This window comes from Notolabrus celidotus, chromosome 10 (assembly GCF_009762535.1).
Source record: "Notolabrus celidotus isolate fNotCel1 chromosome 10, fNotCel1.pri, whole genome shotgun sequence".
NCBI classification, from domain to species: domain Eukaryota; kingdom Metazoa; phylum Chordata; class Actinopteri; order Labriformes; family Labridae; genus Notolabrus; species Notolabrus celidotus.
In genome coordinates this window covers 2685682-2707755 of record NC_048281.1, presented here as the reverse complement: position 1 = coordinate 2707755, position 22074 = coordinate 2685682, and the positions used below count along the sequence as shown (strand labels likewise).

Here is a 22074-nt window from a genome sequence, read left to right as displayed (position 1 = left end):
GATTTTGAGTTTTTGCAGTGTACGATATGGAAAAGTACTGTCTTCATTGAGGATGTTTAATTTAGTAAAATATTATCACACTCTTAAAAAATGACAGATAATAAGTCAGCAAGGCAAGTTAAAGGGTTTTATTGAAAAGTATTTCTTTGTGATGTGGACAAACCAGAGTACCTGGGGAAAACCACATCAGGAGAGTGACATCCAAGGAAGGGGAGCTGCAGCATGCCCTCAGGAAGACAATATGAATTATTATTACTTTATAATTACACAAATTATACCTGTGTGTGTAGAGCCTAGTTATGTGTTTCTTTTTATTTTAAGTTTTTTGATGTGCAGCCTCGTCTTCCGGTCATTTTCTTCTTCGTTGCGTTCTTGACCTTTATATTTGATTTGCACCCTTCCCTCTCCCCTTTTGTATGTTATCCCTGGGACAGAGGTAGGTGTCTGCTGCTTAACTTTTCTGTTTCCATATATTTATTTATTCTATGTGTGCTTTTGTCCTGTATGGTGTTTTAATGTGTATACTACACAGATTTTCCTTTTATTTCTTTTTAAAGTCATGTTTAAGTAGACTAACTGAACGTGCACATGCTTTGTGCTGGTTTGTGTGCACTGAAGGTTTAAGCTAGTCAAAATGTGCTTTTATCTGCAGGAGCGGAGGCCAGCTGTGTACTTTGTAAACACAGAGGTTCTTTTTTTGTCTGATTAACAGAATAAACGCAGAGAAAGCGAGATCCTGATCTCGGTCACCTGTCAGTCAACTTTCAAAAACACAGCACACCGGTTACATAAAGACACATTATTGGAGTAGGAGGTGCATGATACTCACTCTTCATCAGACTCATCAGTCTCATAAGTGTCATCTTCATAGTCACTGTCATACCAGTCCCATATTAACTTCTTGATGTCTACTTCTTCTTCATCATCATTTTCTTCACGTTTCCTTTTTCTGGATCCTCCAGGCTGTGGAGTGTCATTTACATGTTCTGAAGGCTGGCTGGCCTGTGGTTCAACCTCAGCAACATCTTCACTCTGGTGACCAGGGTTTGGGCTGTTGTTTTGAACAACTTCATCGCCACTCTCAGACCAGTCCCATTTGAACCTTTTGCTCTCTACTTCTTCTTCATCATCATTTTCTTCACGTTTCCTTTTTCTGGATCCTCCAGGCTGTGGAGTGTCACTTATATGTTCTGAAGGCTGGCTGGCCTGTGGTTCAACCTCAGCAACATCTCCACTCTGGTGACCAGGGTTTGGGCTGCTCCAACTCCTGGTCCGGGCTAAGTGTTCTGCGCCTTTTTGCCTCTCTTTCCTCCTCATCGTCCTCTCTTGGTCTCTTCTTGGTGTTTTGTTCGACCTGCTCCTCAACTTGATCTTCCTCATTGGAGTCCTCCTGATCAGGATTGTCTACATGATCGCCACGCTCACGGACACGACTCGGTCTTGGGCGGTCGTTTGGGGGGGTTACAGAATGCTCTTATACACATATGAAAAAAGTCAAAATAGAAATAAGGGGTAACACTTTACAATAAGGGTCCCTTAATTAGCATTAGTTAATGCATTATTAAGCATTAATTAACAGTTTAATAATCGTTATAATGTATTACCTAACATTAACTAACACAGTAGTTAGTGCATTAATAAGCAGTTAATTAATGTCCACTGCTCAGAGTTAATTAATACATTATTAAGCATTAATAAAAGTTACAAAAATTAATTAGTTAACCATTAGTGAATGCTTTCTGGACCCTTATTGTAAAGTGTAACACATGCATCACTTAAGTAACACATTATAAATGCTAAACTGCCTCATAAGCATCAGCATAAGCATAAGCGTGTGCATCACTTTTAAGTGTCCTCTGGAAACACTTGTGTTGTGTTGCTGTCTATTTGCAGCGCGTTTTTCTAATGCATTGTGTTGTGGTCTTTGCATCGCGTTTTCTAAATGCTGCGCATGTGTTGTCAAATTGATGAAGATGTTTTCTTAATTTGCTTGTGTTTTGTCTTTTTGCATGTGTTTTCTTAAGTTGCAGTGCTGTGAGCTCTCAGGGCCACCGTACTTCTCTGTGCCAGTTGAGATGTTATCTGTGATTATCTGTTTTATTCTAAATAAAATGTTTTTAATTCTTTATATGTGTTGCTTCAACTACATTTCAACTCATTTTGCTTCAAAGTATGTGTTACCTAAGAGATACATGTGTTACACTTTACAATAAGGGTCCAAAAAGCATTCACTAATGCTTAATTATGGTTAAGTAATGCTTATGAGGCAGGTATAGCATTTATAATGTGATACTTAAGTGATGCATGTGTTACACTTTACAATAAGGGTCCAGAAAGCATTCACTAATGGTTAACTAATTAAGTTTTGTAACTTTTATTAATGCTTTATAATGTATTAATTAACTCTGAGCAGTGGTCATTAATCAACTGCTTATTAATGCATTAACTAATGTGTTAGTTAATGTTAGGTAATACATTATAACGATTATTAAACTATTATTAAACTGTTAATTAATGCTTAATAATGCATTAACTAACGCTAATTAAGGGACCCTTATTGTAAAGTGTTACCAAATAAGGAATAAAATAAGACATAAATACAAAAAATAATGTCAAAAAACATGTTTTGTGTTAGCAGTTTTTGCTGTTAACCACCCATTTCAGTTTAAGCTAACTGGCCTCTGGCTGAGGCAGCCTCACATTCAAAGTACAGACATAATCACTGTCTACTCATCCACCTCAAAACAAGCAAATAACATTATTTGTCAAATGTCAAAGAGTTCAAGTTACTTAGAATATAGCTTTAAAAAAACATCACAAGTAAATAGTTAATGAGACACATCTGGGTTCAAAAGTTTCTGCATGTGTAACTTCATTCATGACTTTGTTGAAAATGTGAGTGCTGGCAGGAGTCAGACTTCATCTGGTTTGCAGGCTAAAAGGTAGAAATATTTCACAGCCACCAACACCTCTGTGTCCTCAGAGGTCACTCTCATTATAGACATCAACCTGAGGAGAGGAAGAAAGGAGACAGATTGTTAAGTCAGAGAGTGTGACTGTCACTGTTAGATACCTGTAAAATGTGTCTGATATAGGCTATCAGTTTCAGGATCTAGAAAACCTCCATGTAAGAATATTCTTTTTATAAAATATCAACAGCTGTCCTACATTCTCCTCATATAATGATAGCGTGTATATTTTTTGGTCCAGCCTATCAAAAACTGCCAAAAGTATTTTTTTTTAAAGGTGACATATCATGCAAAATTGACTTTTTAATGGTTCTCTACCTGAAATATGTGTCCCTGGCATGTCTACAAACCCCCCGAGAATGAAAAAAATCCATTCTGCCCCTGTTCTGATTTCTCCACCTTTCTGTAAATGTGTGTGAAACGAGCCGTTTCAGACTTCAGTGTTTTTGTTACATAACAACAATATCCGGTCTGTCACGGAGTCAGAGCTCGGAGCTTGTTCAGCCCATAGACTGTATAAAATAATACTGAATCCCTCCTCCGTTTTTCATTACCTGCACACATGTGTGCTAACAAGGAGCTTAGGAGGGAGGCATGCTAGTTGTAGGCTGTCTTAATAAACACAAAGGTCAGTTTTACTCCCCACGTCTGCAGATTTGAAGATCTAGTGGATGATTTTTATTTATCATGGATAAGTGCTAGCTCTAGTTAGCATAGCCACATAGCTACATGTCGTAGCTGTAGCTGTGTACCAAGACACACGTCTACATACTGACAAATAAAACAACAAGAAACATTAAATCTGTGACTAATCCTTCAGAAAAGGTCCCGCTGTCTTCCTGGCAGAGGTCGGTTTTACTCCCCACGTCTGCAGATTTAAATATCTAGTGGATGATTTTTATTTGTCATGGATAAGTGCTAGCGCTAATTAGCATAGCCATATAGCTACATGTTCCTAGATGTAGCTGTAGTTGTGTACCAAGACACACGTCAACATACTGACAAATAAAACAACAAGTAACACTAAATCTGTGACCAATCCTTCAGAAAGGTCCTGCTGCCTTTCTGGCAGAGGTCGGTTTTACTCCCCACGTCTGCAGATTTGAAGATCTAGTGGATGATTTTTATTTATCATGGATAAGTGCTAGCGCTAGTTAGCATAGCTACATAGCTACATGTTCGTAGCTGTGTACCAAGACACACGTCGACATACTGATAAATAAAACAACAAGAAACACAGAATCTGTGACCAATCCTTCAGAAAGGTCCTGCTACAGGCGCCTCTCCATCAGGATCAGATTCTGGATCAGATTCAGAGGGTTGAAGTAACGCGATCTCTGAGCAGCCGTGTATATTCAGCCAACATGTAAACATTAGATCAACGTGCTGGAGAGCCGAGGCACATCCACTTCCTGAGGGGGCGTGGTCAGAGAGAAAACAGAGTGTTCTGAGGAGGACTGAAGAAGAGGGTTTTTCAGGCAGACCAAAATCTGATTTCAAAGTGTTTTTTTGAGCATAAACTTTAAAGACATGTTTTGGGGACCTCTTAGACCAATATATATTGATGAAAAAAGCGTGATATGTCACCTTTAAGGTTGTTTCGCACATGGGGCATTACAAGAATGTTTTTATGTTTTTATGTTTATTTATTTGCCCAGTTAAAAAAAAAATACACACAAAAAAGAGCAAAGATAAATAATATACTGAGCAGGGAGAGGGAGAAAGCTCAGAGCTTATTTGAAGCCTCCACCCAAATAATATTCTAATGTCAAAAATGAATTAAAGGTACTAAATGAACACTCATAAAGTCAAAAGTTGATACTAAAAATAAAATAACATAAGAATATACAAAATGAACATTTAATACAAATACAGTTATTACATTAACAGCCACCATTGGCAATATCCATTGTCATCTTTTTTATCTATAAATCTCTCTCAGGAAAATGAACACCAGACCTCTCTGAACTTCATTACCCAGACCGTTTATATCAGACTCACACCTCAGCTGCTTCTGCATGTTCCTCCAGTTCACTCAGAGCTGGGAAAGACTGCTTTTTGTTTCTCTGCTCCTGACTCCTGGAATAAGTTACAGCAGCGTCTTGAACTAAACACTTTTACCTCTTGGAAGATTTAGAAACTTAATTTTCAACCTTTCAAACCGGCCCTGTCACTGTAGGTTTACCTGTGAACATTTATTATATAATTTCAATCAACCGTTCCTTCCTATTTTAGTGCTTCTATAGTCAATCCCATACACATCCTTTTATTTGTATTATTTTATTTGACCTTTTTTTTTATCTCCAAATAATAAAAAAAAAAGATCCTATTTGATGACTTTGATACTCTTGATGCCTTGTTGTTTGTTTGTTTGTTTATTTATTTTTAGTTTTTTTCTAAATGTCACTGGAACTGACTTGATATCATTGTAAATGAGGGTTACCCCTCAATGATCTCTTGAGTATAAATAAAGGTTGATTGAACAGATTAAATAACAGTGGTTAAAAACATTTCTAAGCATCCTTTCTAACATTTTAAAGATAAACAGTTTTTAGCCACATTGGAATCAATATTCCAGAATTTGCTGCTCCTGAAACGTATCGAGAATTGACTTCTACAATTAAAACATTCAGGAGGATGAAGAAATAAAGTTTGACGAGTTGAATAAGAGTGGACCTGTGAATTTGATTTGAAGTAAGACTTGAAGTGATCAGGGATATTCCCTTCACGTTGTATTTTATACAAACAGACACATATTTGAGAGATATTGATGTTATAGATTTTAAGAAGCTGGAGTTTCTGAAACAAAGGAGCAGATGAGACGTGAGGCTTCCATCGAGTTCCTAACAAAACGTTTCTGAAGGAGCAGAATGTTATGGAGAGTTGTAGGGAAAGTACTAGCCCAAACTATATGACAACATGAAAGAATGCATCTAACTTTAAATACAAATCCTCAGCTTTTACCATTTTCCAACAGTGTGAGATATACAAGTATGTTTTTTAAATATTGAATTGAAAAGTAGTATGTGGGTGTTTACTTTTGACGGATGTCCTGTGAGAGTCTGGCAGCTTTCAGCGGGTCTTCTCTCAGCAAGCGTTGATAACTTGAGAAAGACTCTACAAACCCCATGTAGCTGGATAGAGGCATGGGCCTTTTCACCCACACACACTCCTGCCTGTAACACATTCAAACACACACATATTACTGTTTTAGCTACATCTTCTGTACATACATGTTATTATTATAATAATACTCTTAATAAGTGTCTGTTGTGTGATTGCTACTCAAACACATGCTGTCACTCACCACTCCTTGTCAGGGTAGGGGATGGAGTTGTAGGCCTCTCTGTATAACTCAATGGAGTTGGCTCCGAGGTGAGGACTGCGGTAAGGTTTCAGAGCTTCATAGAACTGATTAAAACAAGAGACAAGGAGGAATAAGAGTGTTTCAATTTCATTCTAAATGGCATGACCAGATGTGTTACTCAGAGATGTCTTTGCTTCACCCATTTGATTTAGAAACAAATCTTTAAGGAGTGAAAGAGAGAGTTATTTAATGGTGCCTGATTTAAAATTAGAATTTTCACATTGGTTATTTGAACCACATGTGCAACATAAATGGGTGCAATTTTGATAACATCATGAATTAATGAATCCAGTTAAGATATGAGTTACCTAAACGTCCCACTAGATGGTGCTGTTGTTAATTTTTCATTTAACGCCACCAATTGTTGCAGCCAATGTACTACTGTGACACCCAATGGATGTCTATGGTGATAATGATGGCATTCAGTATATAATAATAATAATAATAATAATAATAATAATAATAATAATAATAATAATAATAATAATAATGATAAAGTATATTTATAAAGCACTTATCAAAACAGACATTACAAAGTGCTTTACATCATAAAATCCCACAATAAAAAGAACAAAGCATGGGGGGGGGGGGTTTATGGGCTGGCAAGACAATTTAAGAGGAACATCTGATAAAAGAGTAAAAGAGAAACTAATAAAAGCAAGTAAATTCAGTTAAACAAATAAAAACAATGAGTGAATGAAAGAAAACCATGAATTAAAGTAGATTAAAAATAAATGTGACATTGTGGATAAAACAATATCACAGGAAGGCCTTTCGATATAAATATGTTTTCAGCTGTGATTTAAAAGAAGATACTGATGCAGCTCTCCTGAGATCCTCAGGCAGGTCGTCTCACAGTCTTGGAGCCTGAACAGGAAACACTCCGTCACTCTCAGATTTTAACTTTGTGACGGGAACTCCTGCCTTCCTGCCTGAGGATCTGAGGCTGTGCCCGGCTGGTAGGGTGACAGCAGATCACATATATATTCAGGGGCCAGGCTGTGAAGTGCTTTAAAGTGAGAAGTAAAATCTTAAAATCTATTCTAAAAGCAATGGGCAGTCAGTGTAAGGTCATTAAAACAGTAATGTGCTCTCTCTTCTTGGCTTTAGTTAAAAGTGTTGCTGCTGAATTTTGTACCAATTGTAATCTATTGAGAGTTTTTTTAGTTAAACCTGTTAAAAGCCTGTTACAATAATCTAATCTAGAAGAAATTAAAGCATGAATAATGGTTTGTGTGTCATTAAAAGTCAGCATAGATCTTATCCGGGCAATATTCCTTAGGTGATGAAAGCAGGACTGGATGGTTTTATTAATATGTTTTTTAAATGATAGGTTGCTTTAAAAAGTCACTTCCAGGTTTCTCACATCTGTTTTCACATTGTGTGAGAGGGAACCAAGGGAGGACTGGAGGGGAGGGTGCATGTTTTCTGGACCAATAATGAGTGTTTCAGTTTTTTTCAGAGTTAAGTTTCAGGAAGTTTGCTGACATCCATAGTTTTATATCTGTCAGACAGTTGTTGAGGAGTGAGAGGTTTGTGGCTGTGTTAGATGTTACAGGGAGATATAGTTGTGTGTCGTCAGCATAAAAGTGAAATGAAATATTGTGTCTTCTTATGATTTGGCCAATGGGTAGCATATAGAGGGAGAATAACATTGGTCCTAATATTGACCCTTGAGGGACTCCACAACTTATCTCTGAATAAGAGGAAACATGATCAGACATGGACACAAAAAACTATGAGGCCAGGTGTCAGGTGTCATTAAGTAACATACTGTATGTACACGTCAAATGATGACAACTGAAAAAAAGATATGAAAAACATCTATTAAGTACAGGTAAACTTTTTTTTTCTTAGTTAAAATCTACAATAAAAATGTTGAACTTTATCTATAGCAACTGGATTTATACATCAACAGACATCAGGGATTATATTGTCAGGTCTTCTCAGAATAAGAACTGCCTCCTTGCGTATGATAATATTGTCTGCCTCCCAACTCAAGACTAAATATTGCTCGGTCCATGATTGTCAGTGGGTCTCTGAAAAAATCAATAGGAAAAATACTGAGTAACTTCCAGTGTTAAAACAGCTTATTTGGTTATATTCCCTGACAGTGTCCAAACCTGTAAATACAAATAATGATCAGCTATACAACCTTTCTATCTGTCTTTGTACCTGCAGCTGAATGTGTCACTTCCATCACAACTTTTTCCAGAGTAAAAATTCTTGTCATCACCTCTTTGCAGGCATCATTAAGTGCCTGTGAGCTGCAGTCAGCATAGCTGAGCTCCATTTCGATGGTGTAGTTCAGCAAAGCCAAGCATCCACGAGGCTTCAGGACTCTGTGGGCCTCCTTGAGAAAGCGAGGTCGGTCAAACCAGTGGAAGGAAGACATGGAGGTCATCAAATCCACAGAGCTGTCAGCCAATGCCAGCTCCTCCGCTACACTCTGCCTGGAAACAGATGAAAACAGTAGCAACAGCAAAGTGAAATTTGTGGCCATACACAAAGAAAACTTCCAGCTGAAAACATTACAGTAACATTCTCTGTAACATTAACAGAACGTTTTTAGAACAAAAAATTGTTAGCTGGGGTAGTGCTTTAACTAAAAAAAAAGTGTTATTATGTAGGCTAAATTAAACTGATACAATTTTTAAAAATGAAAGAGTTTTGGAGAGTCCGTCAATATTTTTTGAGGTCACTATTATATCCATTTTATCTAGGTTTAAAGAGACAGACTTCTATCAACATGCATGTTAAACGTAGACTGAATGAATGGAGTGTTATTCTTTTGTATACAATCACAGTTTACATGTTGAAAATCAATTCACACCGTGCAGCTCTGCAGCATTCTGTATTCATAGGATTACTTTCCCTTTGAACTTACGTACAGCAGCAGTTCAATTCCCAAGAGCACAAGGAAAAGCATATTACAAAATATTCTGTTTTAAACACTTCCAATGTCATTTTGACTTTTCTTTCATTTACTGTGACACACTAGCACTTTAAGGGATTTCTGTTGACTGCACGTTACTCTACTGAATGTGCTGAACTGCATGACCGACTTCCACTGGACAAAGGTCACATTGTTCCTGCTTTGGCCCAGACTCACCTAAGCAGCTTACTTGACTGAGAGCTGAACAAATGATGTGATGTTAATTGCTATGCATTCCATCATACATTTTGTTCTACTTTTTGATCTCACATTTTAAACCGGGGAAACACATGAACCTAAATATCTATGCAGGAGACACGAGGGGGTTTCAGAATGCGTTTCTATCTTTAACCTACAGTTTTTATCTTTGTTTACTCATTTGCAAAGTTGAAATCATTACTCTCGGTTGGCTTACCTGTATGTGACATTGGGTTCCTTGGCATGCTGCAAAGCCAACTCCAGCTGGGCAGGACTGATGTCAGTCCCCACCACAGAGGAAAAGTGTTTAGCCAGCAACACTGTGCCCTGTCCTGAGCCACAACCCACATCCACGGCCAGCTCATAGGGACCCCCTTTCTGACAACAAATTCAACAGATGACATGCTTCTAAGTTAGTTTTGCCATCTCCATTCACAATGAAACAAAGACATTGTTATTTATTTTCTAATTAAGAACACAGTGGCTAGTACCCTGGAATAAAATGCCCCTCCAAAAACAAGGGAAAAAAAGAAGCTACTTTTACTTTGAAATAAGCAAAAAAAATCTGCAAATAGATCAAGTGAAAATTAGCTTGGTAAGATTTCTTAAAATAAGAATAAATATTTAGACAACTGTGATCTTAAAATTAACAGGGAAAATGTATTATTTTAGCAATATTTAAGTATTCTAAAGCTTAGTGTCTCAGAATAAGACGGGAATGCTAAAAGTTAGAATTTTTTCTCTCAAACAAAAATATTTTTACACTCATACATTTCATGTCAACTTCTTCATTTGAGATATATTCACCTTAATATGAGTTGTATTATAGCGGCACTTCTCTAGGTTTGACACCATCTTGTACTTGAAATAAGATGACAAAGTTTAATTTGAACATTTTGAGATATAATGTCTTCTCATAGTGAGCTGGATATACTAATATTTAGTCATGTTCCAAAGCTTGATCTGTAAGGCAACTGGACTGGTAGAAATTCTAGATGACGTTTCACTTCTCCCCCTAAAGGCTTCTTCAGTTCCAGCCTTTCGGAGAAGAGGTGAAACGTCATCAAGAATTTCTACCAGTCCAGTTGCCTTACGGATCAAGCTTTGGATTACCATGACCGCGATGACTGAGAACTTTCACAGACATATTCAGTCATGTTGTTTTTTAGGATAAGCCAGCTATGCTCTAAAGTAGGTGTTTCATTGTGTGCATGTAGTTTGAGGATGTATATTTTTATCTGATTTAGAAGAAACAGTGCCTGAAAACTGAAACCCACCCTTAAAAACAACAACTTTTCTTTCTTTTTTTTAATCAATGGAGCTGTTTTCTGATAGATTCTCCAATAAAATGAATTAAATTAAATCAAGTAAAGGGTTTGTCTTAAATCAAGATTATTCGTCTTCTACAAATAAGATCTTAGCTTGAAAAATGTCTGAAATGTAAAATAAACCTTGTTTCTTCTAAATTAAAACTCAAAACAAGATCATTTCAAGATTGTTTGACTTAACAAGATATTTAAGATGTCTTAAAACGAGTCCCTCTATCTTGCTCAAATGTTACTTGTTAATTAAATGTATCTTAAATCAAGTGGGAGAAGACATTTTGACTAAAAATGAGACCATTTCACTTGGTAAGATTTTGAGTTTTTGCAGTGTATCAGCTTTCTTACCCGTTTTTCCAGGAAGTCAAGCACCTTTTGTATGAGATGATCAGATGGAGAGATCCTGTACTTCAAGTAGGAAGAAGCATGATCCTTGCCTTCAAACAGACGGTAAGCCATGACCACTTAACTCCACTTTGAGCAGCTGCAGAAAGTTTAAAAGTTGTGTCTTTTTACTGGATGAAAGAAGCTACCCTCCACAGTGGCTACACTGCTCTTCTTTCTGCCTGCATTTCACAGCAACACACACCCACACCGCCGCACAGCAAAGAGGGAAACAGTAGGGTGCCTGGGAAACAGGAGGTCCCACTACTTCCACTGGTACGTGGTATGCCTGACAATGAGGGCCTTTAAAGGGACAAACCATTTTATGACATAATACAGAATATACTTCTACCCTCTTATCTGTATACAAAAAGTAAAACATGGCAGTGTTTTAAAAGTAATCATGGCAATAATGTCAAAGTATCCTCTTGCTTTGTGGTTTTATTACAAGGAAGTCTAAACCTAAAATTCTGCATGAAGAGCTTCAGAGTCATGTCATGTGTGTGTATCATCAGAACCAATAGAAACACTCCAGGGGCCCGTTTCAGTGAGCAAGTTTAACAAACACAGAGTTAAAACCTGAACTCTAGGTTGAGGAACCCTGAGCTGTCAAACTCAGTGTTCAGTTTCAGAACAGGTGATAAGAATAATTTCAATCAACTCTGAGTGAAGGTAACCCTAAGTGAAGCTCGTGCATGAGGATATAAAAACCCCTCCTCAATGGAACACAGATAACATGATTCACTATGGCAACAAGCGAAAAAAACTTTGATCCTCCTTCTTCTCCTCAGTGGAGTTGGAGATATTAATGACCGCGTATGCAGAAAACAAACATATCATCTGAAACAAAGTAATACTGTGACAGCAGCAAAAGAGTGAGAGCTCGGGTGACAGAAAACTGCTGACTGAGTCAATGCATGAAAAAAAGACATGTTCCGTCCTGAGTGTTTCACTAATTCAGTGGTTCCCAAACGTTTTCTTTTTTCCTATTTATGTATTCATTGATTCAGTGATTGATTGATTGATTGATTGATTGATTGATTGATTGATTGATTGATTGATTGATTGATTGATTGATTCCTTCATTTGTTAGTTAATTAATTTTTTCATTGATTAATTGATTAATTAAATATTTCCATTTCTCATAAAAATGATTTTTGAGGTAATGATATTTTGCAGTATTACAAAATGATAACCCTGTGAAAATATGTTAACTCACTATGACCCAAACAAGTCTGCAATGCAACACTCGACTCATGTGTGAGCCTGAGACCACAGACAGAGGATTTTATAATCCTCTTTGTGTTCAGGACTCAGGACTTTGTAGCTTCTCACTAAATCTGTATTATCTGACTTTCCTTTTCTCTCCTCCTCCCCTGTTCATATAATTTAGACATCTACAGGAACTTTATTCAAAGTGTCAAGTTACTACATTTGACAACATTCTGCTTCCTGTTATAGCCCTTTCAAAATAAAGTTTTTTTTGGACTACGTAACATGAGGGGACTTTTATTGTGAAAAGTTTTTTTCGGAAATGAAATGTTAACCATTGAAGTAGCTGAACTGCGACTACCGGAGACTACAGTCATCGATCGTACACATGTTTGACTCCTTAGCTCCTCTCTGTGTCACAGAGGGTAACACAGAGAGGAGGGGGGTCCGATCAACGTTGTTGTCTGTCACATTGTATTGTTTTTTTATTAATCCCTCCCTCCCCTCCCTCCCACACACACACACACACACACACACACACACACACACACACAGAGAGAGATAAGGGTTACCACCTTGTCCACAGAGGGCACCACAAAGGAAGAGTGAAAAGAAGTCAGAGATGAACAAATTAAGGAAGTACAATATTTTCATTTCATGTTCTCAATTTGGCCAGCAGGGGGGTGGATCAAGCTTCCTCAGTGTTTGTGGTTATGGTTGTGAAAGTGTTGTTGCATGTACTAAATGCACATTACAGGATTAATGGCAGATTGCTTTACCTCAAAACAGCCAACCATTATGCCGCCTCACATTGTAAGTCTCACCTTTAGGAAGATGAAGCGCTTGCTCCGTCTGGCTTGCCGACACAGTTTGTGACACAAAACAAGACAGTGAAAGTGTTGGTGTTATGGTCCTGATTTTTTTGTTATTTGCCCTAACCCTCTCTTTCTCTGCCTGCAGGTTGCATGGGTAGGGGCGGGGCTGGTCTCCTCAGGAGTGAGGCTCATCAGGCACACCTGTCCCTGATTTTCTCATCAGCACAGGCTTCTTAAGCTGCCACCAAACACTCCTCCAGTGCCAGATTATTTTCCTCTAACCGCATGCTCCATGTCCCATTGTAGCCTTGCTCCTGAGGAGATTCAAGCCACGCTTTCTGTGTACTTATCTCGAGTGTTTTCCAGAGGATTGATTCCTAGTTTTTTGTTTGTGAGTTTTTTGATAGAACCTTTTTCCCCCTTTTTGATTTTGTGTTACTCCTAGTTTTGTACTTTTTCTCAGTTGTTTTTACCTGCAAGATGCTTTAGTTGAACCTTGGTTTTTTGCTTAATAAATATTTTTTTTCCTGTACTCTGCATTTGGGTCCTGGTCCTTTGCTTAAGCCGTAACAGTTGGCCTGTTTTAGTAAAGAGGCAGAGTGTGGTTGTTTTGTCTCTCAGATATTTTGAACCTTTCACCCTGACTGCGGAAACAACTCAGCCACATTACGTGAATTCTAGTTTGATCAAATGAACACAGACTTCACACCAGTTTCTTTCTTTGGTACTGGTCTACACAGGCCACTGAAACATTTGTGTGAAGTCCATGATATACTTAAGTGTGCCACAGAAACCACAGTTTCCAGATTAAGGCTGGAGCTTCAATGTTCTCACAGACACAGTAACCAAATCTTTTCTCTGGTTGGATTATATTATGCATATTATGCTGTACAGGGCAGCCAGTACGATATGTTGAACGTCAGACTTCACAGTAAATGTTCAATGAATACCTCTAAAAGAATTTATTTAAACTTACATTGAAAATTGAAGTTATTTTTCAGCATTTCAGATAAGGAGCAAACACAAGAAAATTACTAAAACAGTAATACATCCACAGTGAGAAAAAGATGAAAATGATTTACATGTATAGGTATTCTAAAGTAAAAGACACTTTCTAAAATGAGAACACTTACAGCAGATTGACCAACAGTTTTCAGATGAAATATACAGCCAAGTCATGATCATTAGAAGAGAGTACAAGTTGTAAATAAAAAGTAAGTTTGAAGTCTACAGTTTCAATCAAACAGTTGCTGAGTGGAGACTATGGCAAGCAATGGAGATACAAAACCCCCCAATAAGATGATGCTGAATCGTTACATTTAACAGCGTTTCTTCTCGAGTATCTCTTTGATCCAGGGAAGGTATTTGGATATGTCTGTATAGACGTTCGGATCATCTGGGTAATTACAGTTTTCCCGCCTGTTGAAAGACACAATACCAACAGCCTTCTCGCCACACACCAGAGGGCCACCAGAATCATACTGTGAGGAAAAGGAAGCTTTATTAGTTAATTCAATTTCAAGGATTAAGAACTGTTTAATTGAGGAAATACTTTATATTTTGGACAAACAGAAAACATACCTTGCAGAATCCTTTATCTGTCTCATAACCGCCTGCACAAATAACATTGGCAGGAAGTTCAACTTTATCGGCCTTCCACTCTCTCTTACAAATCTCCAGGTTAGTGACGTTCACATCCACCACTTCAAGCACATTAACAGTTTCACCACCAGTTTTTGTGAAACCCCATCCAGCCACATGGCACGTTGCGTTGTCTTTGATTTGAATGTCAGACGTTGGAAGTTGAATCAGTTTCACATTTTTGATCCGTTGAGCTTTCTTTAACAACTGGAGACACAAGAAGTCATGAGGGTGAAATCAAAGAGTGGAAAATACAGATATCAACAGTGAATCCTACAGTGAATCCTACACAAATTATTTGAAAGTAGAGCTCCCCAGTATTATTAAGATGGGCTGTGGTTTTTGTTGACTGGAAGGAAATGAAAAAAAATATAAGAATGAGACGGGACCCTTATATTCACTCTCTGATGGGTTTTGCTGTGATTGATGTGGCCTCCAATGCCAAAATGTGTTGGTCATATTTGAAAATGCAAGTTGCAATGTCCCGAGGCTTTAAGAGTGTGACATATTTCACATCAACTGTCTGTGACTGAGACAAAAGTTTAAGGCCCTGTAACACCTTGATGATTTAGTCGGCGTATAAAAAAATTGTCGAGAACGCTGGCGTACGTCACATAAGTTATAGGTGAGATTTGTATAAGTTAAGAGCACACTGAAGCACGCTGCTATACGTTGTACCACGGCAAGTAAGTTGAAAAATGCACAACATTTTTCAGCGTATGGATCATACATCCGGCATACACCGGCTATAAGTTGTAGGTAAGTTATGCGATCATTGACACACGTTCAAAGAATTCAGCGTATGTCCTCGTTTTAGAGGCATTTTGATACAACGGGAAAACGGGATAGAGACCTATTATGGGCTTACTGTTTTATTTTTGACATGTCAACATTTTTTATCATGATGCCAAATAAAATGTGTATAGATGTAATTGAAGCCAATACAATACTAACTTCACATTGCGTGTCCATTTTAATGCTATATCACCAAAGAAAATATACACATTATTAATCGGTGTTCTGTTTATTTCTGCTGCTGCGCTGTCATAACACCACTGTTAAGAGATGGGTATACAGGGGCGTAATCTTAACACTCTTTACAATCCCCGCTGATTCAAAGGGCACCAGGGAATGGCTAAGTTAAATTGTTATAGTTTTCAACACTTCAAATAATCACAGGAGGACATAAGAACAGAATTAAATGTATTATTATAAATTCACTGTAAACAGTCTCCATAAGACACTGCAGTTCAGACTGGATTGTAAAGCTCAGGAAAGAGAAACATTCTCACCAGTACAGAAGCCCGTTTCCACCAGTTAAAAAAGAACATTACTGTACTCACCAGTACAGAAGAACATTTAGGAAAAGTAAAAAGATAAGGAAAATTGTTAAGTCATTACTTTGAGATAATTAGACATAATTATAAGATACTCAGTCATAATAATGAGATACTAAGTCATAAATATGAGATACCATGTCATAATTGTGAGACACTATGTCATAATTGTGAGACACTATGTCATAATAATGAGATACTATGTCTGATTATGAGATACTAAGTCATAATAATGAGATACTAGGTCATAAAAATGAGATACCATGTCATAATTGTGAGACACTGTCATAATAATGAGATACTGTCTGATTATGAGATACTAAGTCATAATGATGAGATACTAAGTCATAATGATGAGATACTAAGTCATAATAATGAGATACTAAGTCATAATGATGAGATACTAAGTCATAATAATGAGATACTAAGTCATAATAATGAGATACTAAGTCATAATTATTAGATACTAAGTCATAAAGATGAGATACTAAGTCATAATTATGAGATACTAAGTCATAATGATGAGATACTAAGTCATAATGATGAGATACTAAGTCATTAAATGAGATACTAAGTCATAATTGTGAGATACTAAGTCATAATTATGAGATACTAAGTCATAATAATGAGATACTAAGTCATAATTATAAGATACTAAGTCATAATAATGAGATACTAAGTCATAATTATAAGATACTAAGTCATAATTATAAGATACTAAGTCATAATAATGAGATACTAAGTCATAATTATAAGATACTAAGTCATAATTATAAGATACTAAGTCATAATAATGAGATACTAAGTCATAATAATGAGATACTAAGTCATAATAATGAGATACTAAGTCATAATAATGAGATACTAAGTCATAATGATGAGATACTAAGTCATAATAATGAGATACTAAGTCATAATAATGAGATACTAAGTCATAATTATAAGATACTAAGTCATAATAATGAGATACTAAGTCATAATAATGAGATACTAAGTCATAATGATGAGATACTAAGTCATAATGATGAGATACTAAGTCATAATAATGAGATACTAAGTCATAATTATAAGATACTAAGTCATAATTATAAGATACTAAGTCATAATAATGAGATACTAAGTCATAATTATAAGATACTAAGTCATAATTATAAGATACTAAGTCATAATAATGAGATACTAAGTCATAATTATAAGATACTAAGTCATAATTATAAGATACTAAGTCATAATAATGAGATACTAAGTCATAATGATGAGATACTAAGTCATAATAATGAGATACTAAGTCATAATTATGAGATACTAAGTCATAATTATAAGATACTAAGTCATAATAATGAGATACTAAGTCATAATTATGAGATACTAAGTCATAATTATAAGATACTAAGTCATAATAATGAGATACTAACTCATAATAATGAGATACTAAGTCATAATTATGAGATACTAAGTCATAATTATAAGATACTAAGTCATAATTATGAGATACTAAGTCATAATAATGAGATACTAAGTCATAATGATGAGATACTAAGTCATAATGATGAGATACTAAGTCATAATTATAAGATACTAAGTCATAATGATGAGATACTAAGTCATAATAATGAGATACTGTCTGATTATGAGATACTAAGTCATAATTATGAGATACTATGTCATAATTATGAGATACTATGTCATAATAATGAGATACTAAGTCATAATAATGAGATACTAAGTCATAATTATGAGATACTAAGTCATAATTATTAGATACTAAGTCATAATTATAAGATACTAAGTCATAATTATAAGATACTAAGTCATAATAATGAGATACTAAGTCATAATGATGAGATACTGTCTGATTATGAGATACTAAGTCATAATAATGAGATACTAAGTCATAATAATGAGATACTAAGTCATAATAATGAGATACTAAGTCATAATAATGAGATACTAAGTCATAATGATGAGATACTAAGTCATAATGATGAGATACTAAGTCATAATAATGAGATACTAAGTCATAATGATGAGATACTAAGTCATAATAATGAGATACTAAGTCATAATGATGAGATACTAAGTCATAATAATGAGATACTAAGTCATAATAATGAGATACTAAGTCATAATAATGAGATACTAAGTCATAATGATGAGATACTAAGTCATAATAATGAGATACTAAGTCATAATAATGAGATACTAAGTCATAATAATGAGATACTAAGTCATAATGATGAGATACTAAGTCATAATGATGAGATACTAAGTCATAATAATAATAATAATAAGTCATAATTGTGAAATAACTCATTACTATTACTTAGTGTCTCATAATTATGACTTAGCATTTTTTTTTTTTTTTTACTTGTCCTAAATTGTATTTTTCTAACTGGCCGAAACAGGCTTCCATACAACAGAGCTATTGTTTAACAAAAAAAAATTCACTTAATAATGTTTTTCTTTCATGCAGCATTCAGAAGATAAAAGGCATACCCTCTCATATTTTTACTAATATACCAACCCATGGATTACATTTTCAATGTTCAATTGGTCACATATGAAGAAAAGTTGTGGAGATTGGAAAAAATTGTATGGTTGCAAAAAAAGTTGCGGGTGAGTTTGCTGACTTGCAACATCACATCCTCCTGCAGGGATGGATGTTTTCCATTTGCAGACCCCAGATTAATAGTATTTATATAAGTTGTTGTAATAAGTTGTTTGAAACTAGAGCTACCCAGACAATAACACAACTTTGGTTATGACCATTTTCTGAAAAATTAATAAGACCATAAAAAGTAAAAGTTTTACTGCAAAATTAAAACGTCTATACTTACTTGGAGGAGCATGATGTCATTGCCACTGCTCGCATTGTTATAGGATGGATGCTTGCATGTCTTTACCCTGAATCTCATCATTTTGTTATCAACCTTCATGAGATTGTGGGTGCCGAGAACCACACTTGTGGTCCTGAGAAAGTGAACATTGTTAAGTTGTCAACTTAATCTGGTGCACGGTTTTATCAAAAAGTTGGTCATATTGATGTGCTTTGTATTTACTCACCCAACCTGACAGTGTGCAGCAGTGAGTACGAAGTCCTCACTGATGAGAAATCCTCCACATACATGATTATCTGCACCATCCTGCAAGGAGGCCATGTACTGCATCTCTTCCTCTCTGACTTTTTTACCATTTATGATCTCACTCCCCAGAGCTGCAAAGGTGAAAAAAAGAGTTAATTGAGTATTTGTGCATCAGAGACAAATCAACCAGATTCAGAAATCTTACCATGAAGTGCAAGACATGTCAGGAGATAAAAAAGCGGACACTTTTGCAGAGCTTGCATCATGCTGGCAGTCTAATTCACCTTCTGTCTTTGGGGTCTCAACTCGACCTTTATACATCAGGTTACTGGGTTGATGCTTCACCTCGACTGCATTAGCCACATCCTCTGTGCACAGTCGTGCACACTCGTGCCATGTTACGGTAAATACAAAGCCTGTGGTTCTGCTGCCCCTGAAACAAAGTATGTGATGAACTCCACACAGTGAGACTCTTGACCAGTTTTCTCACATCTACATTTCATGTCTCCAGGATTAGCATTTGATCTATTTATTTATATTCCTTTTTTTTAATGTTTTTTTTATCATCCATTGTAAGTTTTGTATTAATCTTTCAGGCTTTAACTTTCTGTCAGCTCCTAAATTTTGTAATTTAAACTCTCACTCTTATGATACCACTGAAGACCTACATTTAAGAGAACTTTTGTTACATAACTCAAGAGAAAAAAAAATTGGGTGAGAGGGATTTGGTTCGACTTTTGAGCAGTGACTGCAGTGCTGCTGAATTTTTTCACTTTAATTGAACACCCAAACCTGTGAAAATGAAATGACTAATAAACCGTAGTTTTAACAGGTATCTTGAGCAGAACAATGGAACATGTGGTTGCACAACTGAAGTGTGAAAATTGCAAACATTTTCCCCGAACCTTCAGTGTGGTTGCTGAAGACAGATCTCCTGACATTACTACTACACAGTGGTTCAGTGTTTAACAGTCATGTAATACAGAATAATCTTATATTCCTAAGTGGTAAACTCAGAATTGAAGCCAATGCAGAAATGCATAAAAACTGTGGTTTTTCAGGTCTCTACTTGAGGCAGGATCCAAATGACAAAGGATCTCCATCAGGGCCAGTAGAAATAAATAAAAAAAACATCTTTACTACCTGGTACATGAGAACTGTTTGTTTTGTGTAGCTTATTCCTGTGTTTATGCATGTTTTGGGGGGTGGAGGTTATCAACAGCTAACCCAATATAACTACATGAAGTCTTGAGGTTGTGGGGGTGCCTGCTCTGAGTGACAGGTGGATTAAATAGACTAACACACCTTCATTACAGTCAAGCCAACATACCCCAACTTATGCCTTATTATCCAACACAACTTTCCTCAATATCTTTGGGTGAATTACACAAAAATAACTCTGTACCAGGCTGGAAACATGTTAATTTCTGCTGTATGGTTGGGCATTTTATCATGGGTTTCGATTGGGTCTAGTTAGCTTTTTCAGCCCACCACAAATGGACACTCTGGAACTGCAGTTTTTTATTGTACGGAAATGGCTTCATTTCTCAGTTCTGAAGGTTTTTGCTTGAATATTAACAGCAAATTTAGTCACTGAGCTTAATGTTCATGTGATGAGTTTTAACCAGTTATGAAACAGAATTACTAAATAAAAATGCCTCTTTATAGACTACAAAAGCAAACACAATGTCAGAAAATGCAATCTATGCATGCAAGGAGTGTCTTAACACTTTGTGCACAGGGGGCACAAAAATTTTCTGAAACTGAAGTTTTTAGCAATCTAGAGGTCACACTGGACTTTATAGCTAGTTGTGAAACAGACTGAACTTAAATCTGATGCCTTTTTAGAAGCTACAAAAAGAGTTGACAAGATTGATTCATTTGATATGGTATTGGATATGCCTACAACCACTGCTGGATGGACCGTGTCAGACAAAGACATGGACAATTGCCAAACCAACCTTTGTTTTTATTTTCCCAAGAAAAGATCAAAACGAGTGATACTGCTGACTGTTAAAAGGCAGTCATCTGAAAATACACACACACACACACACACACACACACACACACACACACACACACTGAGTCAGTGTTACTTAGCCAGTGTGAACTGGCTTTGAGAAACCGAAAAACCGGAGTTTCCTTCATTTCAGGGTTTACTAACTTGGAATTTTCACTTTTCACCTGCTATATATTACATATATTTTCATTACATATTATATATATTACATATATATTCATCACATATTATATATATTACATATATATTCATTACATATTATATATATTACATATATATTCATTACATATTATATATATTACATATATATTCATTACATATATATATTACATATATATTCATTACATATATATATTACATATATATTCATTACATATATATATTACATATATATTCATTACATATATATATTACATATATATTCATTACATATTATATTCATTACATATTATATTCATTACATATTATATTCATTACATATTATATATATTAATATATATTCATTACATATTATATTCATTACATATATATTACATATATATTCATTACATATTATATATAACATATATATTCATTATAAATTATATACATTAATATATATTCATTACATATTATATTCATTAAATATATATTATATATATATTCATTACATATTATATTCATTACATATTATATATATTACATATATATTCATTACATATTATATTCATTACATATTATATATATTACATATATATTCATTACATATTATATATATTACATATATATTCATTACATATTATATTCATTAC

The 22074-nt window shown here is 35.5% G+C and overlaps 2 protein-coding genes across 2 annotated transcripts; both read right to left on the bottom strand.

The window, feature by feature from the left end:
- Positions 1-2607: 2607 nt before the first annotated feature.
- Positions 2608-13355, bottom strand: zgc:162780 (uncharacterized protein LOC555377 homolog). Its single transcript, XM_034694108.1, has 7 exons — positions 13212-13355; positions 11140-11275; positions 9687-9847; positions 8573-8789; positions 6277-6380; positions 6008-6145; positions 2608-3009 (listed from the first exon to the last, which is right to left on the bottom strand). Exons 2-7 carry the CDS (start codon positions 11248-11250, stop codon positions 2913-2915), a joined length of 828 nt encoding a protein of 275 aa, XP_034549999.1. The 5' UTR covers positions 11251-11275; positions 13212-13355; the 3' UTR covers positions 2608-2912.
- An 803-nt stretch (positions 13356-14158) lies between these two features.
- Positions 14159-19569, bottom strand: LOC117820492 (granzyme B(G,H)-like). Its single transcript, XM_034694277.1, has 5 exons — positions 19469-19569; positions 19244-19394; positions 19018-19150; positions 14784-15050; positions 14159-14683 (listed from the first exon to the last, which is right to left on the bottom strand). The coding sequence occupies exons 1-5, from the start codon at positions 19527-19529 to the stop codon at positions 14522-14524; spliced, it is 774 nt and encodes a 257-aa protein (XP_034550168.1). The 5' UTR covers positions 19530-19569; the 3' UTR covers positions 14159-14521.
- Positions 19570-22074: the final 2505 nt, after the last annotated feature.